The sequence below is a fragment of the Centropristis striata genome, chromosome 5 (genome assembly GCF_030273125.1).
Source record: "Centropristis striata isolate RG_2023a ecotype Rhode Island chromosome 5, C.striata_1.0, whole genome shotgun sequence".
Lineage (NCBI taxonomy): Eukaryota > Metazoa > Chordata > Actinopteri > Perciformes > Serranidae > Centropristis > Centropristis striata.
This window is the reverse complement of record NC_081521.1, coordinates 5,661,624-5,688,370: the sequence shown is the minus strand read 5'-3', so window position 1 is coordinate 5,688,370 and position 26,747 is coordinate 5,661,624. Positions and strand designations below refer to the sequence as shown.

At 38.4% G+C, this 26,747-nt stretch overlaps 1 protein-coding gene across 1 annotated transcript in view; it reads right to left on the bottom strand.

The window, feature by feature from the left end:
- Nucleotides 1-612: 612 nt before the first annotated feature.
- LOC131971634 (dedicator of cytokinesis protein 3-like) overlaps nucleotides 613-26,747 on the bottom strand; it is a 75,925-nt gene continuing 49,790 nt past the window's right edge. Inside the window, exons 32-54 of the mRNA XM_059333162.1 lie at nucleotides 26,188-26,336; nucleotides 25,997-26,082; nucleotides 25,853-25,879; nucleotides 25,646-25,741; nucleotides 25,490-25,550; nucleotides 25,296-25,389; nucleotides 21,587-21,735; nucleotides 18,158-18,244; nucleotides 17,803-17,907; nucleotides 16,313-16,454; nucleotides 15,462-15,628; nucleotides 13,031-13,117; nucleotides 12,643-12,822; nucleotides 12,465-12,548; nucleotides 11,093-11,209; nucleotides 9,929-10,050; nucleotides 9,169-9,304; nucleotides 8,742-8,823; nucleotides 8,441-8,556; nucleotides 8,233-8,317; nucleotides 7,224-7,346; nucleotides 6,974-7,056; nucleotides 613-3,568 (exon numbers count right to left, since the gene is read on the bottom strand). Coding sequence (XP_059189145.1) covers nucleotides 2,960-3,568; nucleotides 6,974-7,056; nucleotides 7,224-7,346; nucleotides 8,233-8,317; nucleotides 8,441-8,556; nucleotides 8,742-8,823; nucleotides 9,169-9,304; nucleotides 9,929-10,050; nucleotides 11,093-11,209; nucleotides 12,465-12,548; nucleotides 12,643-12,822; nucleotides 13,031-13,117; nucleotides 15,462-15,628; nucleotides 16,313-16,454; nucleotides 17,803-17,907; nucleotides 18,158-18,244; nucleotides 21,587-21,735; nucleotides 25,296-25,389; nucleotides 25,490-25,550; nucleotides 25,646-25,741; nucleotides 25,853-25,879; nucleotides 25,997-26,082; nucleotides 26,188-26,336 — 2,987 coding nt within the window. The 3' untranslated portion in view covers nucleotides 613-2,959. The remainder of the gene's footprint in view (nucleotides 3,569-6,973; nucleotides 7,057-7,223; nucleotides 7,347-8,232; nucleotides 8,318-8,440; nucleotides 8,557-8,741; nucleotides 8,824-9,168; nucleotides 9,305-9,928; nucleotides 10,051-11,092; nucleotides 11,210-12,464; nucleotides 12,549-12,642; nucleotides 12,823-13,030; nucleotides 13,118-15,461; nucleotides 15,629-16,312; nucleotides 16,455-17,802; nucleotides 17,908-18,157; nucleotides 18,245-21,586; nucleotides 21,736-25,295; nucleotides 25,390-25,489; nucleotides 25,551-25,645; nucleotides 25,742-25,852; nucleotides 25,880-25,996; nucleotides 26,083-26,187; nucleotides 26,337-26,747) is intronic.

Below are 26,747 nucleotides of genomic sequence, written 5' to 3'. Positions count from 1 at the left end.
TTTTGTTGTTACCATTTTAATAATTTACTGTGTTCCTGAGGTATTTTTCCACCCTGTTATTATGTATTTTCTCGCATTGTAAAGAAAAAAAAAGACTACAATTCCTTTGAGACCATTTTCAAGTTGTTGTTTTTTCCCTTCAGTGAAGTAGAGTGAGCCTAAACTTTTACTCAGGTCCTTTTATTTCAATATTTCAATATTTATTTTTGTCCTGTTAAAGTTTCACCCTGTTAGACTGAATTGTAAAGGTAAAGGCAAGAAAGTTGAACTAAGCCAGCTAAACCTGGATCACTTATGGAGCTTTGGCTGACTGATCTCTATAATATTCCACCCTGATACACCAATATAAGCCAGTCCACACATAAGGATTATTATTTAAGTGCCTGAGATTGACCAATATGTCTTCCTGGCAGTGCCAACCACAACAAACCAAAACATTAAAACTTTCAAAACTGTTGAGGCCAAAATGTTGCTGCATAACAGTAACGACTCGCCTGCATTTTCACTCTTTTGGCGTCTACTTCATGTAGTTTCATGTCAAACAGCACCCTCTCCTGCCCACTCGGCATACTGCTCCACCACTCACAGCACAGCAAAGTTAAGGAGGAAGAGTTAGAGCTGATAAAAGATTGTCTTTAATGTTTGGCATCGTTAATGAATTCCATACCACAGCAGTTATGGGAGTAGGAAAACCACTTTTACAACCAAACACTGTTTGATCATGCTAACACCATATGTACAGGAAAGCACATTGAAAAGTGTATAAAGTATTTATATGAGAAGACTCAAAGTCAAGAACGGTGGAGACAGCCACAGTCTAATGGATTTGTCCTTTTTCAAACACTGATTATAGATATTTATCAATTACACTGATCTCTGGAGTACATGTATATACACAAAACAACGATAAACCTTTTTGGGGCGTCTGCAATAATTCTCAAAAATATTTCACAATACTGCTGTATGTACAATAACAGAATTTACATTGAAAAATTCTATTGTACCTATATTTTGAGTATCACTTCAGTCACCAGTTATCCTCAGTGCCATCAGGCTCACAAGAGATACTCACATACTGAATATATCTAACCTCAGGTTCATCTCCATAAAAGTACAGCAGCTGATGCAGTACCTGGGCCTTCTGTCTCAGTACGGATTCTGAAATATGTTCACACAACTGATGGTCTCACATACAAAAATAGATGTTGTCTAGTCAGCTGACAACTTGATGTACAGTAACACAAAGCATCCACCTGCAAAAAAATAAAATCAAAATAAAACAACCAGGCAAACAAGTAATTGTTAAAATATTAGCTATATCCTTCCAACCCACAACATCGTGATAAACAGTGCTGTTCTTCTGCTCCACAAAAATTAAACCTCTCTCTCAGTCCGGGCTTCAGCGTTCTTCTGGAACACATCATTAGTTTTCACACGACAGCAGGTGATTGAGAAAGAGCCGCAGGCAGAGTAAGAAATATTAGCGCTACGAACCAAACAGCAACCTGAAACCAAAGCAGGACGAAACCATACAAAACATCACTAGGTAGATATCTTTTTTTTTTTTCCTTCAGGGAGCGTATAGTGAACAGAATGAAAAGGAGAACGGCTGTCGCTAAATGAGCTTCTCACAGTCCGGATGAGAGGTCAAACTGCATTTGAGTGCACTTAAGGCAGGTAGGCGATTCCAACGCTGTCTGAGTGGAGTGGGCTCCTCGACTGGCCACTCAGCGGGCGGGGTGGGGGGTGGGGGGTGGGGGGGTTTAGACAGTGTCATCAGATGCAACGCAATGCCACCACAGCTGTCCAGGTTCAGCCCTCACTGCTTAACATGGTCTGACAACCACACAGAGAAGGAAAAAGATGGAGGGAGAAAGAGAGAGAGAATGGTGTTCGTTTTCAGAGTCCAGCAGGTGGTGGAGGTGTGGAGAGTTCTCGTTCCATCCCGTCTTCATCCACCAGGAACATGAAACATGACAGGTGTGGGACCCGTCTGTCTGTCACTGTCCTCAGATTCCCCTCTCCTTCCTTTCGAGATATCTTTGTCACACAAGAGACAAAAAGACTTCTTCAACATAGACTGAACTTAAAGCACTTAAAACAAAAACCAGCATTGCAGCGTGTGCAATACAAATAGAACATCTCATCTGAATACATTCACGTAGGTTTCCGTACGCGCTGGTACGGATTGGGAAATCGTCAGTGACTGAAGTTCACGTCCCTTGAGATGCCGGTCCAACAGGGGAGCTGCAAGTCCAACCTTAAAGACCTGCGATTCATGACGGCCCGGCAGCAACACGTATCGGAGTGCGCCATTTGATATGATTCACTATTAAGGAGCACTTAACAGTGTTTTGAAAAACATAATGGATAAGCCTTTGAAAACACTATAATGTATTTTGTATTATGTATTTATTTATCAAAATAAGAATTCATATATATGAAGCATTTAAAGCAGAGAAGTCACTTCACTGTGAATAATAACCTTCGGTCGTTGCCATGTGTTGTGAAAATGCCATGAAAAGCTAAATTCAGCGCTTATACCGCACCTGGGATCATGATGGTTATGATCACTGTTGTCATATTTCACAAAACTGTTGTCGTATTATTCTCGAATGAAAAAACATGCTCACAGACGAGTTGTACAATTGTGTACAATCGATATCAATTTCTGGACAAAGTTAATCGGTCTTATTGTTCAACAGACACGTTTCTTTTAATTATATCTAAGAGGCCACACGGAGCAGTGACGGCAGTTGTGCCTCTCGCTGTAGATTCATCCTCCGTCGCTCCTTCTTTTCTTTCCTTCATGTGCACTGAAATTAAATCGCAGAGCGGGAAGGCTCAACAGAACACACCCCGCTGCTTAACACAAAGCTGCAACTTTAACTCAGTGCAAATGACGGGAAGAAGACAAGGAGAAGAAATCTCTAAATGAAACGGAGCTGGAGCCTCCTCATCACTGGGTCTCCTCGTGCTCCTCGCTGATGCACTGCTCCCAGGGGTGTTTCCCCTGGTCCTCCCGGTGGCCGTGAGGCGAGTGGAAGATCCTGCGGGGCAGCGGGATGGGCTGAGGCGTCAGCTCCTCCTCGGGGATGCAGCCCTCCCTCAGGTAGGGTTTAGGCGGCACGGCCGGAGGCTGAGGCCTGCGGTAAGGGATGTGGTGGGGGCCGTGGGTGGGTGCGTGGTGGTGAGGCGGCGGGCCGTGGGAGTGGCTGTCCAGACCGGGGTGGGCGTGGGCGTGAGGATGCGGGTGGTTGTGCGGATGTGAGGCGGGGCTGCGGTAGTGGAAGGGACGGACCGGGTCCACGGAGTCGATCTCTGGTCCGCCGTAGTGGATGTGCAGGTAGGGAGAGGCCAGGTACTCGTCAGGTGGAGACCACAGGTGGCTGGGGAGAGGCTCCAAGGCATCGTTCCTGATGGGGCCGGGTTCCGGGTACTGGCCTCCGAAGTTACTCTCGCTCAGAGAGGAAACGCCGCTGCTGGCGCTGCCTGACAGAGTGGAGTTACTGCCGCCCAACGCTGACTGAGGACTGGTGGGGGAGCCGGGGATCGGGTGGAGGGGAGACTGTTGAGAGAGAGAGTGACAGAGACATTGGGGGTTTTCATGGGTGTATAGAGAGCAAACGAAATAGAAGAAGAAGAAGAAGAAGAAGAAGAAGAAGAAGAAGAAGAAGAAGATTACTTTATTAATCCCACAATGGGGAAATTCAACCTCTGCGTTTAACCCATCCTTTTTTACACACAAGTGAACACACCATGCAAGGAGCAGTGGGCGGCACATTACTGCGCCCGGATGGTCATGATGTATGATGTATTTTTGTAGGCCAACCCAGAAGTAGCATCACCATGGGGTCTACTGAGAATTCACCTGTGGGATTTTGGATCATTGCAGAAAATAAGCTCTGTGGCACACACGCGTTTCTGATGCTTATGTGTTTGATTTAGCAGGATAATCTCCACAAATGAACACTGCTTTTATAATTTATAACCTACCTCTTCCAACAATACCTCGGTTAAGTCATGGTCACCTGACTTATATACACCTAACACATATATATATATATATATATATATATATATGTTATTTTTTTAAATGCTCTTCTTTTTTTTTCTCTCTTCTTCTTCTCTTCTTTTCTTCTTTAACATATAGCACTCCTGTAGCAATGACAGTTGGCTCTTAAAGTTATGTACTTACTTGATTCCTGTGGTCTATGTCTAGTACCTTCAGGTTGAATGCACTTATTGTAAGTCGCTTTGGACAAAAGCTTCTGCTAAATGACATGTAATGTAATGTAATGTAATGTAATGTAAATGTTTGAAGGGTGAGGTACTTGAAGTCATTTTGGTTTGGATGGTGGTTTATTTTCCTATCTGTTGCGAAATCTTTGTGAATATAGAGAGCACTTATATGTTGTTTATGTTTTTGTTTTGATAAAAATCAACAAAATCTATTTAAAAAAAAAAAAAAATGTTTGAAGGGTTAATGCAGCCGATGAAAGTAAAAAGCTAACATTATGCTATAGCGAACTACACCACAGTCGTATGACTTCTACCTCACTAGTTATTCTTCAGATGGTCTCCAACAAACTAACCAGCGGCTTTGAAAAGCTAATGAATCCGTAGCCTAATAAATTGTTAATTAACATGGTTTAAAATCTACAAGGGTTTGCAAGAGCACTGAAAAACAGGACTAGAGGCTGTTAGGCGGACTAGCGAGAGAGTTCCCGCCACTGTAGTCTCATTTAGTCTAACTTCAAAATTCATACTAATGTGTTTTATGTCGGACAACAAATAGCGAACACCTCTTAAACTTGTGTTCTTATTTCAGGCATCTAACCAAAAACACATTCAGAGTCCCCATTGAGTTGAAGAGGTTCGTGCTAAAATGCTAACTTACTTCCTGATTTAAGAGCCCATTCCTGTTGCGCCCTATTTCTCCTGAGTGTGTTAGTGTCCAGTGTTGTCACGACAACCTGAATTTCAACACCACCCACGCTGCCTTCACACACGTCAGAAATATTGGAATTACAAGTTGCAAATGAAAGAAGCTGAAGAGTCAACAGCTACTTCATCATTCTGACATTGTATTTCAAACACTGAGACACTTGAAAATGGCTTTGTAATTATAACTTGACTACTGAAGGGAAACAAATACTGTGTCTACACTCAATCATCAGCCATTGCTGTAGTGTATATTTAACAAACTGACTGTAAGTGAAGACAATGTGTGGGAGCTGTCAACTTGGGAAATAGGAGCTTGTGTGACGGCAGTTACCATGACAAAAGACTGAAAATGTAATCGGAAAGATTAAAAATGTGATTGCCATAGATAACATTATAACTCCAGCATCATATGCCAAGTTTGCATGTGGATTGAAATAAAGAAGAATGGAAAATAAGAGTGAAAGGGAAAAAACAACAGACTGAGGAGGAAGAAAAGCCAAATGTTTGCTATAGGAGTGACGCAGAATATTCGACCAATCGACAATTAGATCTAATGAGCCCAATTTTGACTGTCAATCTGTATGATTACACAAGCAAATCATTGCAGTTGGAGAAAATGTGGCTATGAAACAAAGAATCATTCCATTCAGGCTGTATATGGAATGGTGCATGTCTGATTTTACAAAGAATTGCGTGGTTTTTCACAATAAATCATGATATACGGTCTATTTTAGTATATGTGTCAACCTGTTATTAATTCCGTTTATATAAATATGGAAATAACTTTCTCCTTTCAATAAATTACCATAGCAAACTAGGTTGCAATATCCAAAACTGCAGGCTGATTGGAGCCCAAAAAGTGCTAAATAACATCAGCATAAGGATTGTACTGTAAAATCAAACAATACATTTATTATTCAGAGCACTAACATAAGGATGTCGGAAGCATTAATAGACTACTAAATGGGTGATTCTCATGAAGTCAGTCTAAGTTATGTCTGTGAAGATTATAAGGACACACTTTATTAAACTAAATATATTTCACTTTTATATGAATGAACAATATAACTATAATGAGGCACAATTTATTGTTTCGTGTTAAAATAATATTTTCTATATTTTTAAACATATTTTTGATTTACAAATTCATTACCGTAATGCGTCCAGATAAAAATGTCACTTATATACAATAAATATTTAATAAACTTTATAAAAATAAATATACATTTGTTTAAAAATGTATAATTTAAGAGAATATAATCAAACATTATTGTTTTTAAGAATGTATAAAGAACAAAATCTGAATGAAAATTGGTGAGAAAAAAATTGTTAAATGTTACGGTAATGATAGAATCGTTTGCATTAAAATATGTGTATATTTTAATAAAATACGTTTTGGTGATACCAGCTACCCTTGAGAATATTTAAGTGCTTGCCAAAGAAAAAAAAATGTTTGTTGTTTTTTTTATTTAAAAATGTGTTACGGTAATGAATTTTGCTCACAGTGTCCCTAAAAATGTCGGAAAATACCTTAAAATGTTTAAATAGATTATAAATTCATATTAAACAGTGACTTTAGATTGTATATGTTATAAAGGGTCAAAGAAAATATGTATTCAATGCTCTTGGATTTTTGTTATGAGCTGTACCATGTTCATGAGAGTCACCCAAATACTTTTTGAAAACATGGATGATTCTCTGATAAAACCAGCCTCTCTCTCTTGCTACAAAAGGGGGATTTTAATTAGACCCAAAAGTTATATTTACAACAACTTAAAGCAAGCTGGTGAAGAGATCCATATGCATATTCCCCCTGCACACAACAAACTACGAAGCAACAGTCACATACATGTATCGAGGCATATAGTTTTGTTGTTTTTGCTATTTTTTTATGGATACATGAAGCTTAAAGGCAAGACTTAACCAATCAGATGCGACTATGTAAATTCCCAGTTTGCATCTGATATTTTATGACCACACATATATTATATTTATGATATTTATGATATTTCTCTGCTGTTTGTACCTTTCGAAGAGAACGGACAGGCAGGGCGGGGGGAGGGTCGCTGTTCTGGTGGTGAAACGCATCACAGTGCATCAGGAAGTGTCCTGCAGAGTGAAATTCATATGAGCAGATAATTCATTTATACATTGCTTGAAAGGTCTTACGTAAAGGTCTTAAATGGCCTTGAAAATCCGGCATGCATCTCAAAAGTGCCAAACCCCCAAAAAAGATCAAAGAAAACCCATGATTGCAAAGTAAAAGAGGAAAGTACCTGGGGGGAAGGATCTGGGTGGGACAGGGGGCATGATGACCCCTCCAGTAGTGGTTGGCATGTAGGACACCTGCTCCCTGTTCTCTCCATCCATCGTCCAGCCACCGGGAGTGTTAGGAAAGACTGGAGAGGGAAGATATAAACATGTCAGCACGCACTGTTGTACATATTACTTACATAATACTTTAAATCAGGGATGGGCAACTTAAATGCTGCAGGGGGCCACAATTTTTCATCGACAGAGCCTTCTCTGTGGCGGCCCCAAAGCTGTGGAACAGCCGACCTCTCCAGGTCAGAGCTGCACAGTCTGTCGAGCACTTTAAAACATTATTAAAAACCTATTTATTCTCCTTGCCGTTCAGTCCCAGCTAGGCAAGAATCCTTGGCTTTCTTTTTTACTTTTTTACCCTTTTATTTGTCTTTTGTATCTCTAACTCTGTTTTGGATTGAGTTTTTATTAGTATTTTATTCTATTGTTTTTACTGTTTTTAGTATTTTATTCTTTTTATTGTTTTTATTTATACCCAGTTGTGTATGATTTATTCTATTTTAATAACTGTACAGCACTTTGGTCAACTGAGGTTGTTTTTAAATGTGTTCTATAAATAAATAAACTTTGACTTGACACTACCACAGGGCCACATATAGGACCGTGCACTTAACCAGATATGATGAAACTGCAATTTTAAATATGTTTACAGTGCAGTAACTTAACATATTTCATGCTCAAATGCATGTATAACAGTATAAATAGGAATACAAAAGGTTTGCAGCAAATAAAACATAACCACTTACTGTGATTTCTTTTTTTTTCAGTGCAAGAACAGCAGACCAACATTAATTGCAAGAAGTAATTTTGTGCATTTTTACTCTGCACTTTTAAGATTTCATGCTCAAATGCATGTAGTTGTACTGAGGACCACTTCGAGTGAGGTTGCGGGCCGTATGCGGCCCCCGGGCCTCCAGTTGCCCATCCCTGCTTTATATTATGATGTGTTTGTGTTGTTACCTTTCTCTGGTAGGTTCATGTGAGGATCAGCACACGGCTTACAGGGGCTAACTTGCTGAAATAAGGCACGCTGCATGTGGTTATTCTGTCAAAAGCAACATAATGTAGAATAGAAATTAGAAATAGTTTTGTGAGTTTTTTTCTAAATACATTTTTTGCTTCATTTTGCACATTGATACATCATTATGTTGCTGTAGATCTGTCCTACCTGTCCATTCTCAGCCATGTTGTAGTACATGGAGTTGTTGGCCCTCTCACGATGAGACGGCAACAGTATCATCACTTCCCGGTTGTGTTTGGCCTTATCGGGCAAGGACGGAGAACCTGGACAGAGCAAAGACGTGGAAATTATTTCTACTTGCAGCAACCTCATTATAACAGAGTTGTCTGGTAACCTTCTTGATATAACTGAGTTGGTATATATGAAATATATTGTCTAATTCAAAAGAATCTGTGATTTTCATTTCAGTCTCTGTATACTTTAACTCTGACGTGACTTTGTTACTTACCTCTGGCGCTCGAGGGAGCAGAGTTAATAATCTGGGAAGAGTTGGAGCGGATTGAGCTCAGGCTGGAGGAAGAGGGGCTCGGCTGCAAGAGAAAAAATATTTTAAATTCAACAAAAACAACAAGAACTTGTTCTTTGGGCGTAAAAAGCACTCGACTTGATTGAAAACATCTTTGGCGTGTTAGCCTTTTATGATCTATCTAGCAGACAGGAAACTACTAATTAAAGTGTATGTGCATTTAGACGGCAACATTCAAATGTTACAGTATCAATGTTGATAGTCGTGAAAGTTTTGAGTATTATTCAACTATTTTAGATTTTCTTATATCTTGAAGTTTTCGTGCGAGTTAAGCTTTTTAATGTGTAGTACAAACTCATAGCATTTCCACTACATTCTTGCTAGTATGTGTATTTATTTCCAGCCGTACCTGCATGTGTAACGCCTCCTCAGGGTGCTCCCCCATCAGGCCGTCGGTCATTATGACGAGGTTTCCTGCCTCACTCGATGTGTGCGAGGACAGGGAGGAGGACGAGTGACGGATCGAACCCTGAAGGTTCAGAGGGCTGCAGGATGGGACAATGTTGTTAGAGACTTATATTTCTGTATGTTCATGTATATGTGCGTGTGGGTGTGTGTGTGTTCTTGTACTTCCTACATAGTGAGGACCGGAACACATTTTTCACCAACAGAGTGAGGACATTTTTGCAAAGTTAGGACATTCCGGCCGGTCCTCACTTTTTTAAAGGCTTTTTTGAGATTTCAGACTTTGTTTTAAGGGTTAAAGGTTACATGATAATGATAATAAATTGAAACTGTATTGTGTGGTTACAAAACTAACTAAAATTACAGTGAAAATGTCCTTCATTTTCGTCTTTGTCAACTTTTTTCATACATAATGAAGATGGATCAGACAAAGGAAATAAAGGTAAAATTTACTGTGACCTCTTTTAACCTCCTACCCAACAAATACCCTGTTACAAAAAAACTAAAACTAATAAAAACTAAAGCATTTAAAAAAAAATACTAAACTAAAACTAGCAAACTCACTCTAAAAACTCATTAAAACAAAAATTCACAACAAAATGAAAACTAAAACTGATTATCCAAAACTATTATAACCTTGCACCTTGCAAGGGAATTCACTATTTGTGTGTGCATGTGTGTGTGTGTGTGTGTGTGTGACTGACCTGTGTCTGTGTATGAGGCGGACACTCTCAGGGCTCATGTGGCTGTGGGAGGAGAGAATGCCTCTGGGAGAGTTGACCCCTTGGCAGCCTGCAGGACCAAATCTATCCACGCCGGGTACGCCCTGCTGGGACCCAACCATATACTGCTCTGAATATTTACACTGATCACACATCCATATTAACATACAGCCATACCTATAGTGCTTTATTACCATAGACAATATAAAAGAAGAGGACCACAGAAACCATTTGGAGGAGATTGTGGATCAGATTGAGAAGTCACTGCTACAAAGTTAGCTTTTATAATGAGAGGTACACTAAAAATGGTTCATAGCTATTTAAATATAAATTCATAGTACCATGGACATGCGTTGCTATGACTCAGGGATGGGCAACTTAAATGCCGGAGGGGGCCACAATTTTTCATCGACTCTACCACAGGGCCACATATAGGACCGTGCACTTAACCAGATATGATGAAACTGCAATTTTAAATATGTATACAGTGCAGTAACTTAACATATTTCATGCTCAAATGCATGTATACCGTATTAATAGGAAAACAAAAGGTTTGCAGCAATTAAAAAAATAACCACTTACTGTGATATCTTTTTTTTTTCAGTGCAAGAACAGCAGACCAACATTAATTGCAAGAAGTAATTTTGCATTTTTACACTGCACTTTTAAGATTTCATGCTCAAATTTATGTAGTTGTACTAAGGGCCACTTCAAGTGAGGGTGTGGCCCGTATGTGGCCCCCGGGCCTCCAGTTGCCCATCCCTGCTATGACTCTATCCTGATATTGACTGGTAACTGTGGTCTTGTACATGGGGCCATAATTTACAATATGAGTATCATGCTGTATTGACTTGGAACTAGATATTGAGTCCATAAACTCATTAAGAAAATATTTTATTATCTACTGAGGTAATAAATCAAGTGAGAAGTGAGACTTGAGACAACCAGTGGAGCCGCCCTGTTAGAAAAAATGCAGATTTAAGGCACTTCCACTTCCTTGGCCACATTCACTTCTTTTATACGGTCTGTCTGTGCTGTTTATTACACATATGGATCCATGGATGCAGACTCTACATTACAGCAATGCACCACAAACACGGCCCAAACAGAAACATGAAAAACTGAGCCACATGCGGGACTACTCACATGATGTAAACCCGTCCTCATCATGTGGAACTGGTCTACAAGCTTTTTGTGCAGCGGACGCATCTCTGGATGCACCAGCTTCTCGTGAACAGCCAGCCCCACTCCAAGAATGTGCACCTGTTGATGTGAAAAATCAGAGCGGAAAAAGCACTTGAGAGGTTGTTTGCACCATTATCATGTGAGTTACTCAACGGAGTAAAAATATGGAATGGGATGTGTGAAGAATTAAAACGATTTTCAAACATTAAACACTTCAAAATCAAATATAAAGAGCGTGTCTTCACACAATAAAGGGATGGAAACGGGTGTGTGAAATGACAGTAGGTGGTTAATGTTGACGTTTTATATTCTAAATGTATTATTAATATTTTTCTTTTTGTGTGTTGTTGTTTGTTCAATGTTGTCTCATTGTGACTACATGGGTGTATGTATACCTATGTGTGTGTGTAAGATAATAAGTTTATATACTATATTACTATGTTATACATACATATTTATAATTATTATTGTTGCTATATAACTGAATATAGTAAATAATCATAGGGAGAAGGGGTGGGATTTAATAAGCTTTGGCTTCTTCCCACTCCTTTTAAACATAAATAAGTGTTGAGTCTTGTTGTTGTTTCATTTTGTGTTGTTGTCTTGTATTTATTGTTGTTTGTTTGTTTTTAATTGTTCATCTTTTATTTTGTGTTCAAATAAAGGCCGGGACTTTAATGCGTTAATTAAGATTAATTAATTACACAAAAATTAAAATATTTAAAAAATTGACGCTTTTTTTTCGCACTTATTTTTGCACCGCGGAACGTTTCTCACTGGATGAGTTTCAGGTGGACCGATTATACTGGAGCACCAACTAGCGTTCACGAGTTCAGACAACAACAAACCACAGTGAACATGAAGGAAGAAGCTGATGAGACGCTTTGGTTGGAATTGGGGTTTCCAATGTTCTGAATGTACTTGAAAGTATTGTGTTTTACTTTAAAAAGCAAAGTATTACAGTTTACAGAAGGTCTACCTACCTATAGGATACCTGAAATTTACTATATTTCTAAATATGCTATTGCTACACTTAATGGCAAAAACTGCACTGGTCTGTTGGACTTGAACAAAAATAAACAATATTTTTGTTGTTTAAGCTTATGTATTCAGTCATTATTCAATGGTATACTAAAAATACATGTGAAAAAAATTACTTCTCACTGTTCTCAGGTCAAATATTTATATGCGATTAAAATGCGATTAGTTTCGATTAGTTAATTAGATTAATTTTTTTTAATCAGGTCCCGGCCCTAGTTCAAATAAATTCTCAATCAATCAGTTTGTTTAACGATCAGTTGCACATATGATGAAATTCAAAGCGGAGTCAAACCTGCTCCTGCATCAGATCCTTCAGATGTGTGATCCTCTCTGTGTCTTCTGGGTGACTGCTGATGTAGTCCTTATCAAAGAAGGCCTGTTGGAGAAGAGAAATGAAAAGATAAGGATCTCTTGCAGCTACGATTCATAAATCAAATTCAATACATGCACCTATTTTTTTCTCTCTTTACCTCTTGATATCTGGCGATGCCTCCGTTCACAGCAGCATCTATGACCCCATTCAGGCACATGCTGAGCGAGTTGATGTTGCCATGATGCTGTCTGTGTTGGTACTGGCTGATCAGAGTCCGCAGCTCCTGGGTTTTATTCTCCACCACATAAATGGCATTCTCCAGAGGGCTCACTTCCATCTGGAAAACAAATGCACATATGATAAACGGGGAGGAAGTATGTGTATATAGCTTTACGTTAGTCAATTTAACATTCGTCTTCAGATGCATGGTGCAGAGGTGACTTCACACATCTGTTATAAGATAGCTCAAGAAAACAGTCTAGCATCCCTCAGGAGGCAGTATGTGCAGAATTAGACGACAGAGAGTGAATGTTTGAGCTTCTCACCACTTCTCTCCTCTCCACCTCCGCCCAGCGGGAGATCCCGGGGAGAGGACGAGACAGGATCAGGGTTGTTCTCTCAATCCACAGACTCTGTTTAAACACACAGAACAGAGAACAGAGGTTATGCAGTCTCCTGTCAACCATATCTGGCAACATAATGAAGGGCTGGTGGAGAACTGAATGTGTGTAATAGATAAATAACAAGGCTGGGAAACCTAAAAAAAACAGTGTTTTAGTGTAGTATATAGGTCAAGAAAAAGTCCTGGAGTGGTTTAATTTCAAATTTAGGTTACTGTGTCAGAGGATACTAACAGTACAGTTTCATATCAGGTCCAGGTCTCTAAAGCAGCTGGTTGTGATGAGACTTGATACATGGGGGTAAGTAAAGTAACAAAAAAATAAATTTGCACTACAGTTAGGGCTGAAATGTTTAACTCTATGGAGTCTTATAGGGCTATTTTGTCAATTTTTTAATCCTTTTCATGTCTTTTCGTGTCTTTGTAAGTCATTTTGTCTTTTTTGGTCATTTGTGTCTATTTTGTGTCTTTTTTGGTCATTTTGTGTCTGTTGTTGTGTCTTTTTTAGTCATTTTGTGTCTTTTTTGGTCATTTTGTGTGATCTGTGGTTTTTTTTTGGTTATTCTGTCTTCTCATTTTGTGTCTTTTTTTGTTCATTTTGTGTATTTTTGTGTATTTTTTTTTTGGTCTGCTTTGTTTTTACATCTGGATGTGATGAAGAAGCCATGCTTTGGCGCTTTTGGAGACTCCAGAGGGTTAATCGATGAGGTGATCGACATGAAATTAGCTACCAACAATTGTGAGCATATGTTAATTGTTAACATACATTATGTCCTGCTTTTTAAAATGTGAGAATTTGATGCTTTTCGGTTTTATTTTATTGTAAATGGAATATTACTGGGTTTGATCGGTCGGCTGGACATTTTCACCTGCTCTGGGAAAGTGGTGATGGGCAGTTTTTACTATAATCGCTGACGGACTAATCAATAATGAAAATAATCAGTAAATGTAGCCCGAACCAGAATATTAAAGTCCTGTATTTAATAAAGTAGCCTGAGTATTTTTGAGACTATCTCATATATTTAATGAATCTGAAGTTCATGTCCTTGATGCTAATTCACTGTTCTGTCTTTGGCTGATGTCGTCATGATATTGAAAGTTTTTCCTCTTGGCACATTACATCATTCTGCAGTGTTTATGACTAATGCACCTGCAGTTCAGACAGGGACTGCTGTAAGTTAGGATCACTGAGGCTGCTGCACAAGAAAGTCATATTTGGCTGAATACCTAACATCACAATTTTACGTTTTCATGAGGCAACATGAAGCAACTTATTACCTACAGAGGAACTAATGCGCAAAGGAGAAATGTCTCAAAAAACATGTCAGTGAATGTGATATGAAAAGTGATCAGATATATTTGTGGTGGAATACTAAGTACAGAAGCTCTAATATATCAGGGTTTTTTTTTGCTGAAGAGATAAACCGTAAACTGGAGCACTGAATCTCTCTAACCCTCTGTTTGTTTGATGCCTATATCTGTCTTTTTTCCCCTATTTTCTCCTTCTCGCCCTCTTTTTTCACTCCGGCAGCTCTGTTCTGGTCCGTCAGTCCTCCTGGGAGCTCTCTGTCTCCCCTGGCTGTTGGTGCCTCATTACCTCCGCCAAGGAGGTCATGTTTTTGCCTCGGTTTGTTTGTCTGTTGGTCAGCAAGACTACGGAAAAAAACTTCTGGCCCTATTTTTATGAAACATGGTGGAAGGGTGTTCATTTTTGGAAGAGATTCAAATTAGGGGGTGGGTTTTTCAGAACCTGGTCTCACAGAAATCCATGAAATAGCCACGGATTTCACTTAACTCAAAATCCGTGGAGTAGCCACGGAATCGCTCAAATTTCCGTGAAACTGACACGGATTTCGCTACAATGCAAGTTAATGACATCATCCCGTGGCTATTGGTTTGTTCCAAGAAAAAGAAAAAAAACATGGCGGACAGTTCTTTAATTTTTAGTGAAAAATCAATATTTTGACTTAGTTTCTGCATAAAAATGGATTTTGATCACATTTCTAGCGAAAAATATATGTTTTATTTTCTAAATCTTCACTCAGTGAATGTACATAATCACTTTGTATGTTGGAATAGCCACGGGATATGACTGTCATTAACTTGCATTGTAGCGAAATCCGTGTCAGTTTCACGGAAATTTGAGTGATTCCGTGGCTATTCCACGGATTTTGAGTTAAGCGAAATCCGTGGCTATTTCACGGATATCTGTGAGACCATGTTGGTTTTTCACTTGTTAAAATTGTGATATAGGGCATTTTTAACTAGTTTTACATCTAAATCCAGTATTTCTGTAAGATCAACACTAAACTGTGAGGCAGAAATGGAGTGAGAGTGGCACTGCTGGCTCACCGTACCCTGAACTCATTCTCGCGGTCCTTGGGCCCCTTGTGGAACGGCCTGTCATAGTGGAAGCGGCTGACATTGTTTATGCGATAGAAGCTCTTGATCCTCTCGGGCACACGCTCCAGCTGAGGCACATCAGAGATGTCTGACACTGGAGTCACCGCATAGATCTGCAAGTCTAGAAGCCAAGTGTCAAGGAAGTGACAGACAAACAGACAGACATGCATATTCACAGAGGAAAAGGAGCAGGAGGGATATTCAAAGAAAATGCTTACAGAGAGTGTTTGCTCTCACTGTCTGACTCTGGAAATAAACCCCAACATCGCATACAGTGTTTCTCTTTGATCCATTATAACCTCTAACACATACATAAGCAAAACAGGGTGCAAACTGTACTGCTGAGACAATTAGTTGCGTAATAGAGAGGAAAAAAAATTGTCAACAATTTTAATAATCGATTAATTGGTCAAGTCATTTATCAAGACAACAAATATTTAGTGGTTTCATTTTCTTAAATGTGAGGATTTGCTTTTATATAATTAGAAATTTAATATCTTTGGGGTTTAAACTGTTGGTAAGACACACAATTTTGTCCGACATTATATATTAAGTTAGGGATGGGCAACTTAAATGCTGGAGGGGGCCACAATTTTTCATGGACACTACCACAGGGCCACATATAGGACCGTGCACTTAACCAGATATGATGAAACTGCAATTTTAAATATGTTTACAGTGCAGTAACTTAACATATTTCATGCTCAAATGCATGTTTAACAGTATAAATAGGAATGCAAAAGGTTTGAAGCAAATAAGTTTTCCAGTTGCCCATCCCTGTATTAAGTGATCATGAGTAGGATACACTGAGCGTCACTCTGCAGGATGGTGTCGTCAGGTTGGTTGGGATGCTGCATGGCGATGGCTTGTGGAAATTCTCCCAGCATCCTTTGCTGGAAGTCCTCGAGCCGTTCATAGTCATAACCACGACAGACAAACTCCTTGTTCTGCAGAAAGGGGAAGACAACAGCAGGATTTATTCAAGATTAACAGTGACCAAGTACCAAAGTCAGGGTTTTACAGTACAGTCCAGAACGCCATACCACTAAAAGATTTGGTACTTGTATGCAGTAACAGGAAGAGAGCACAACAGCTGCCTGCCAAAACTCACATACTAAAACCTTACATTGTTATTTAATGCATCATTATTATAACAGTATAGGTTATAGTTGTTGTTTTTTTCACTTATTGCATGTTTTGTTAATTTACAAACAGTGGACAACATAGAACAAGAAGGCACATACAAGAAAAATAATAATAAACGATAATGATAGCAATAATGATGATAAAAAATAAAACTAATAAATAAACACAGAGGGGGGGGGGGGGGTAACCACAAAATAAATAAATGAAAAATAAGTGAATAAATAAATACATGCATATATCTATACACACACACACACACACACACACACACACACACACACACAGATATGTCTGTAAAGCCCTAAATGTGTATACTAAATCAAGATAAAATGAAAAGATCTTCAGTTCAGCTCATCATTCCAGCCATCTACTTCAATATAATTTTTCTCAAGGAAATTACAGAAAACCTTTCAGATTTTCCAAAACTTGTCAAGCTTGTTTTTCGTGGTGTAGCTTATCTTTTCTAAAGCCAAGTAGAAAGACATCCCTGTTAACCATTGCAAAGTAGTACAAGGTTTATCCCTTATCCATGTGCAGGCAATACATCTTTTAGCTTCCAGAAAACCAATATTGAGTAAGGATTTTTCATTTTTGGAGGTCACAAAGTTTTTTGTCTTTTTTGACAAAGTCTTTTTCAATGATTCGACTGGCCAGGTTTAACACTTTTTCCCAAAAGGAGGTATGGATTGTAGTTGCTTTAATGAACTATATATAGAGACATAACCAATAACAACTTTGACATATAGGCTTGTTATTTTTCCTCACAAGAAACTGGAATAGGTTAAAAAAAATCCACTAAATGAAATGTGAAATTCAGACAGTTTTGTGGACACATTTTCTTGTATTTTAAGATGATGCAACAATAAGATAAATGGGTAAATATTTATCTGGCGGCTGATGGATTTCAGTGGTGAAATTTCACAGATAAACTGAGCTCCATGATATGAACGGTGAGAGCGGCTGCTAGAGAGACAACCCACACAGATCCTAATTTTCAACATCAACTCCCCACACCGACTTTCTCTCTCGCAGCTACTGCACTCGACTTTGTCCTGCTGAAGCCTGAAGGAGCAGAGGAGCTGTCCACATCATCAGAATCATAACTGTGTCAGGACAGTAGAAGACGGGGCTACATTTAGGAAGTCTTACCCTGAGGAAGAAAGGAAACTTCCTGCCATAGAAGCCCATTCTGAAGAACTCCGGCTCAATCCTCTGCTGCTCGATGATGTTGTCATAATACGCTGCCTCCATTTTCTATCACAGGATGACAAACATGCAAAAGAGTCATGATGAATAATGATTTAATCACACACATTACTGAATCCTCTGCGTTTCCTGATGAGTGTGGGTGTGCTCAGGTAATTAGGACATTGTGTTTGACGCTATACGCACTTCACACCCCATAAGAGGATGACAATGAGAGAGGGAGCTGAAAATCTCACTTTGCAGCATCACAGATGGTGCGTGTTTGATAACAACAGGAAGCACACAAGATTTTACTTACCCGTATCCAGCTGAGGCTCTGATAATCATATAAAGTCTCGTACTGGAAAGCCAGCTCCCGGCAGAGAGAGATTCCATATTCCCAGCACTGCAAAGTCAGATATAAATTAGATGAGTGGAGGAAATCATTAAAGCTTCATTTGCCTTTAATAATAATAATAAAGGGAAACCCTCGTCAAACTTTGGAGAACTCTGAGAAAGTGAACAAACAAAAAAAGTTGTTTTACTTCAGGAAGAATTGAACACGAACATCCTAAATGTGAGGCCTTTTTGATTTTAACAGGTATGAGACAACTTTTATCAGCCAACTTGCGCAAAGATTGATATTACTTAATTGGAAACAAAAGGCAGCCCCAACTTATGCAAATCTTATGACAGATGTTATGAGACATTTAGACCTGGAGAAAATCAGATTCTTATTGGACGCCTTTATATTTAATACAGTTTATCAAATATATTAAGTAAAATGAAATGACTACAGAATAATTTATTAAAGTGTAGAATAAGTAAATACATACTTCAGAAAGGGAATTGTATTCAAATTTCAATGACAGAAAAAAATAATCTCTGATGCAGTATTCCCAGGAAATAATCTGCTCGAAATGTGTTAAAATCACTTGTTTTACACAAACTGTGCAGTTATTGTCAGTTGTTCTGTACTGCTATTGCTTTGCATTGAATATAATATGAAATATCCATAAAAATGAGGGAGCTGTTGTATCAAATTTACACTTAAACGCTGTTTACAGGATTTTCCTCATAAAAAATAAAGTTGAGGTCATATTCTATAATCTTATCTGAGTTTATGAAAAAAAAATAACATGCAACAATTGCCACATTGCAATAGAATGTGGATTATTTCTTATAATTATATTATAGTGAGTGTGCAGTAAAAAAAAGACTGTGTAGTTATATACATACATATATAGTTATATTGTTTTCAAAGTCCAGTTTCAACTCAAATATTGCCAGCATTCATTCACTGAGGTCAACGACCTGCATGTTGCTTTTTAAGCACACACTGTAAAAAAAAAATCTGTTTAATTTACGGTAAAATACCGGCAGCTGTGGTTGCCAGAACATCACCGTAAAAAAATACAGTGAGCGTATGTAAATGTAAATATCAGCAAAAACTGTAATTTATACAGAATAATCCCATTACTTTTAGGATAATTTGTTCATCATGGTATTTCTCCATTAACTTTACATGAAAATTTTATATTTTTACAGCAAAACTGTGTGTTTTCTACAGTTTTTGGCGGTAGAATTTAAAGTTTTATACTATTGTTTGATTTACAGTAATTAAAAGTATCTACTACGGTGATGTACAATGTTTAATTTTACGACCTGTTTCTGATGCAATTTGACAGTTTTTTACTGTAATTTAAACAAACATTTTTTACAGTGCATACAGATCTCCATTTGGCCTGGATGAACCTTCAGTAGCAGCAGATTCTGCAGGTACAAACTGGCCACCTTTTTTTTCCACCAGAGCAGCAATAAAAAGTAGAGATGACATCGAGTGAATGAAGGAGGCCACTTTTATTTCCTGCTCAGCTGCTCCCAGAGTCCAGAGGGCATTGTCGTCTCCAAAGCACAGAGACCGGTCAACTAATTTAATTTTGTGGATGAATACCAGCCAGGGAGGAGTGATTCGGGGAAGCAAATCACATTTGAGCAGACATCTGACCCTTACTGAGTCTTACTGTGGTGTGGGCAAAGGCTGCATGTTTGTGTTAATATTTTATGATATCCGGAGTTTTCTTTAGTACAGAAAACATTTTTATCATACATGCTAAAGCAATGACAACAATTTGGGAATTTCCTTTTAAAGCTACTTTATGCTCTTGTTTCACAATCCGTGTATCATTCGTTCTTTCCATTTTCAATTGGCAATCAAAAATCAAATAATGAAAAATGTACTGGTTATTTTGTAATTTTTTTTTTATTATAACACAAAAAACGAAAAAAAAAAAAGCTTGTTTTTTCATATTTCAATATTAGGCTCAGATCAAAAATATGAAATGGAAAAATGGGCACCAGATGGACTTTGATTATGTTGTGAAGAAATGTGGGATCATGTGAGTTGTTGTCCTAATTGTTATACAACCACCATTGCTGATGAAAAATCTACCTGATGTGATGACGAAGAGTTAATGTATTATAGTTTTATTCATATTATATAATTTCATGCTAAATTTCCTCAAATTCAAGGACCATCCAGATCCAGATATTTTACTGTTACAACACTGAGAATTTTTATCATGAGAACAAGCAAACTTTACAAAAAGTTACAAACAATAATTACAGTAGTTTTATTATAAATAGTAGTTTTTAGGCATTTTAATGTGAAGATGTTCCATATTATACATTAAAGTAACATTTTGAATTGAAGACTTTTATACTGTAGCATTTTTATGCTGTGGTATAGATACTTTTACTTAACCCTTTGATGCCAACATGGGTCCAAAATGACCCTCATTCATTCCCCATGTTATTTAATGCTGCTGTGTGTTTCTGTGCTCTATCTTTTGATAGCAACTTATTTTATGATTGAATATTCCAAGTATTCTTTAAATATCTTGTTTTTGATAACAACAGATCATTATTTCCATTTTGCCTCCCATACTTTATGGAGAAAACAGTTTTTGTGTTATTACATAGCTAGCTACTTGGCTAAGTTGCTTGCTAAGATAACTACTTAGCCAAGTTAGCTAAGAAGCTAGCTAAGTAGTTAGCTTAACAAGCTACTTAGCTAAAAAAAATGTATATGGGTCATTTTTGACCCATGTTGTGCATTAGAAGAGTAGTGACACAAAAAGGGATTTTATTAAAAAACTAATAAAAGAAAACATAAAAATTGGGATGTATGATGATCAAAAACAAACTAATTGAAGAAAACCTGGAATACTGAATGATGAAAATAACTTATTGCAAAGATATAGAGCATAAAAACTCTGTCGGGTCCCTTTAGACCCATGTTGTGCATCAAAGGGTTAAGTAAAGAGTCTCAGTACTCCATCAGCACTGTATGAATCCGGTTCAATGGGTACAAGCACAAGATGTGATGAGATTTGATGCAAAACATGATAAAAACTTTGAGAAAGATTATAAGAAAAACTGTTTGAAGATTTTATCTCACTCTCGATGTTAATGAGGCCAAAATTTAATTATGTTTGGGAACAGCTGCGCTGCAGATGAGAACTAAGAGCCACTTGAACATTGTTGAAAAAAAAGAAATTAAAAAAGCTATAAAACTTAATGTGATCTAAGTTGATTTAGTTCCTGATGTGGCGATAATATCGCTCCATCACTAAAAAAGTTGGCCTCCATTTTCACGTTTAACTGTGTGAGCCTCAGCTGCAGCACATTCTGGCTGGAAGTCAGTCAAAAACAGGAGTGTGAGATGAAGCTATAAAAATTCACTTGCCTTGCCCTTGTTGAAGTAGTGAAGGATTTTACGACTCAGGTTTTCCTTGCGTTGCCACTCGCTCTGACAAGGGTAGTGGAGGAAGTCCCTCAGGGGCCGGTCCTCCCACTGCAGCAGCTCCCAGTACAGCAGCAGTGTGAACGCCGCCTCTGTAGCCCATGGAGGAAAAGGTCAAAGGTCATCAAAACTGCATTATCTGCTCTCTAGTAAAGCTACAGATGTGGAAGAAAGTCTGGACACAGTTATGAACTGTTATATCTTTGGATTCGGTATTTGAGAACAGATGGTGAATAAGACAAAGTGCAGTCAGTGGCCCAGAGCGTGCTGAGTGGGTGTCGGTTTGTTGGTGGCAACATGTGCAAAGTGCACCAGCAGACATATTATTATATTATTATATCAGCTGCTTTCAGCCCCTATTACAGTTTTTCTCAGGTGCTTTGACACAACTCTCATTTGAAATAATAATGATTCTAAGAGCACTGTTTGATATTTTCAAACACATAGTCAGACAGGAAATTAGAAAAAGTTTCTCATTTATATTTTTTGTTTTGAGACACTGCTTTTATTTTTTCACATTACTGTTACAGTCATGGTTCTTTCTTTGAATATGAGTCACACCAGAGAGGTGAAAATAAATAAATAAATTGACTAAAACTGGTGTTTGTGATACTGGAGGTTATTCTGTCAGCTGTAAAGGATATTTGACTTTGTTGTTGGGTGACTGTAAGTTAGTCTCAATAAGAAATTATATATGTATATGTATATATATGTGTATGTATATAAATATATATATATATATATATATATATATATATATATATATATATATATGTTATATACATGGTCGCATACAAGTTGGAATAAAATATTTTTTACCTCTTTCCAAGAAATGATTGTGACTATGTGATTTATGACTGACAGATAAGTGTATATCTTCTCAAAACTTGATTAATCAGAAACCACAATAAACTGAGGATTGTGTCTAAAAACTAAATAATTCCAACTTTATGGGTTCCTTATTTTTATCTAAATGAAATACCTAGGGAAAAAAGGTTTGGTTAGGTGATTTTTTTGTTGTCAGTATGTTTGTTGTTGTAATACTCATTTTGGCCACGGGAGGCTGAAGTGCACCACGTCTCCATGTTATAAATGGGCCTAAAAGCATGTTCACTTCTTCCTAAATAGAACAAAAAATTATCCTGCCAATTTTTTTCACCTGTTTTCTTCTTCTTAAACAAGCACAAATATGATAATTATTGAGATCAGACATAGAAAATGAATCACCAGAATATTTATTTCCTTCAGGGCTTCTGTGAATTAGTTATCTTTGGGAATTTGCATGTTTCTTGGTTTAAAATGCACAATTTGATTGTGAAGAACATTTCTATTATTGTCTTATATTTTATAGATACATTGAAAATCATTAGCTGCAGACCTAAAATAAACAGTACAACATGAATCATTTACATCCCCAGTATACAGCCAAAGACAATGATGCCCCTTTCTGTGTTGAATTCACATCTTTGAAGATGAGAAAGCTTTTATTAGACAATGATTCACACAATAAACACATGTGCAATCACAGCCAACTCTGAAGAACATTAAAATGTGTTTCAATTATCTTGCCAGCTGCCTGTTGTTTGTTTTACGTAAATGATGAATAAGGCTGCATTTAATTAGTCATACTTGGCTACTTTTACATGCAAAAAACGGAGCCACCACTGCCAATAACGTGAGTAAAGCAAAAACACTTAAGCCATTAACACGATTACATAAACTGACAACTTCCCTGATTTCCTGTTTACACGGTTGAGAGGGGCATTACCAGGCCTGATTAAAATTTACTATAACAAATGTATTATGAATCAAAGAATAACAAGAAACATAAATGGCTGTTGCTCAGACTCAGAACGTCTTCATGTTAAAATACCAGGACGTATTTATCTCTAAATCCCTTCCTGACATTTGGCCCATCTGTTGAGCCTGTCAGGGGTGTTTACTTTGAAGTTTTGCTTTTATCACACTATTTCTTATCTATTATCTTCCTAAGCTGTAGCCGAATGGGGGAATCCAGTCAGCTGTGGTGGAGTTTCACCAGTTTTCATAACATGGTGCAACCAGACTCTCTTTTTTAATTGCTGAGGTCAGAGCTGCTGTACTTATTTTGATCATATTCAGAGAACCGGTTATCCAGGCCTGAAACTATCACCTTTACCCCGCGTCCTCACACGTTTTCAGCTACCTGCTAATTAAACCTCCACTCAGGTTGAAGGTGGGTGGAGGTATGCTGGTGCTGTATGTATGGGAGGTCATTATGGCTTCATGTGCTAATAAGAACCGCAAAGATTAATGATCAAGTTGTAGGCTACCTTTAAACTGTGGGAAGTTGTAAATGATACAGCTTCTTGTAATTTATCTCTGTCACTGTCCTTGCACCAACTACAGCCAAGCAGAATATCAGCTCTTTGTATTATTTTGCCGCTTGTAGTTATGAAATAACAATATAAATAATCAGTATTTCCTGAGTGAAAGGTAATTCCCAACACATTGGGTAGCCTTGTGCAGATGACAATATGAGCCGTGTTTCCACTAGAGGGAAAAGTGGCCACTGGGAAAATCTCAGGCCACACCCTCTCAAAAGTCCGCTCACTCTGCGTGTCTCCACTACAAGTTAGCCCCCAGAGGGATTTACGAGACTCCAGAGGTCACGTATGGTTTTTGAACGTTGCGTAATCGCTTAGCGACAGTTTCGACTGTGACGTCACACACATGATGGATTAAACACGAGAGACTCAACTGTGGCCGCCGTCGCTAACTGTGCACAACGTCAGCAGCTGATCATAAACAAAGCAGCATGGCTAATTATGCACAGCCTCTCCACTGATCATAAACATCGTTATCGTGAATTAACCGGCATCGCTAACTGTGCACAGAGTGTCTGGTGCTTGTTGTAAAAAAACAGAGATCGCTAAATGAACACCTCCTGCAGCAGCAGTACATACACACTGTACTGCTACAGAGCTAACTGTTAGCCTGTTAGCAATTTGCAGACTGGACACTAAGGGGTTAACATCCCCTCCGGCTCTGCAGCTGGGAGAGACTGCTGCTGGAGGACTGTGCCGCTTTGACTCGTTCTTACTCTTCTTAACGAGCCGCCGGCCCCTACGAAAAGTCGCTGGATTTGTCTCCAGTCGCTTTCTTGAAAAATAGTTGCTAAGGGGGTCTGAAAAGTCGCTAAATATAGCAACAAAGTCACTAAGTTGGCAACACTGCTTCGCCAGCTTTTACAAATGGCGTTGTGTGACAAATTGTTGTCGTGTAGGGTAGGCTACTATGTCACATCCTGCTTTGTGATCTATCCAATCAGTAACCAGGCTTTTTTCAAGGGAGAAAAAAGGCCCTGCTCTTCGACAGGGACGAAAAAAGTCCTGACAAAAGTCCGCTCCAGACGGCTCGTATTCAAATTAGGGGCGTTTCAGCAATGAGACCCGCCTCATTCCGGGTATTGGGCGGTAGTGGAAACAGCCCTATTGTCTGAATTTGATGCATTCTGCCTTTATTTAGATTTTAAACAGCATACCTAGTTTTATGGAATCAGGGTTGTACATCTTTTCTACTTTGTTCCAAATGGCTGTATTGGTAAAATCCAATAAAAGACACATGCAGAGGAAAGGCGAGAAAAAGAAAAACTGTGTTAACACCACTTTACCTGTGAAGTCCTCCGCCTGGAGATGCAGGTCACACAGCTTGTGGATGTAACGGATGTACATGTCCTCCTTGTTGACCTCGGATTTGTAGAAGTTCTGGAGTTGAATTAAAAATGTTAAAAATAGTTAAAATCTTATTCCACTTATGGAAATATTCACAAATGTGTTACTAAGAACACTGCCATGAATGTCTCACCATGAGATTGACGGAGCCACCAATTTTCTTGTTCTCCATCTCGTCTCCTTTCATGCAGTCCCTAAAAAATGAAAAATAGATTTATTTTTCTCATTGCTCTGCAATTTCATCACAAAAACCATTAGTGTTATTGTTAGCAACTTATTCTCAGGATACCTGTAATCCAGTAATCGCTCGACAAGTCTTGTGACTGACGTGACAAATGAGATCCCCGTCTCTCTCCAGGTCTCCTGCTCTATCTTCTCCAGCAGGCTGCACACAAAGTACAGTGAGATGTTCTTATTAAAGGTGACGAGCACAGGAAGTGAACAGATATGAATCACAGTGTCTCTTAGTCTTAGCTGTGAGAGCATTACACCTTACCTTGGATAAGGACCAAACAGCTGGGTCCTGCAGTGTGACAGCCAAACAACACAGAGAAGTACGTTAGAGGGAAATACTGAGAGAGCAGCATTATTATACAGAGTATCACTCAGCAGGCTCACTAAACACAGGTTTGATGCTTACAAAAGGCTGAAGAGCTCTCTGTGATTATCATCGCCTTTCCCATCCGACACCATGCTGTCCAGCTTATCCATCAGCTCTGCTTCCACCTACACACACACACATATTTAGCCAAAAGATGTGGGTGACAAAAGGCTGTCCATTTTCCATCACAACACAAGCTGCATTTCATAACGTAACAATGTCATAATGACCTGTTTGAAGTTGCCATTTTTTCTCTGCTCCCAATCCATCATGTCGTGGAAAATTGGGATCATGATATTTCGAACCTCAGTCTGAGGCACCAAGGTGACGCCAAGGAAAGGACCCATCATTCCCGGGATGAAGTGGGGTTTGTTGTCACCTGGATCAAATAGATAAACATAGATAGAGTCACTGCCTATCTATAATTGAACAGGCCTGGCCAAAGGGTACCCCCACCAGGACAAAAAAATATATTTTTTTTATGCCAAGAATAACACAAATATCTATTCTTCCATGTTTTCCATGATATTCATTCTGTAGCAGCACAACAGAGTCCATGAACGATGCTAGTGTCTGTGGTTAGTTGACATGTCTGTAATAACAGCAGGACAGTCATATGTCTGTTATATAAACTACTAAAGTCAGTAACAGGTGATTCATGTTGTTCTGGAGTCTTTGATTTGATTTGATTTATTTGGTACAGTTTTAAAAGAAAGAAAATGACATAATAACAACAATAATACAATTTATAAATTCCATACATTTGAAATAAAATAAAGACATGCCAGGA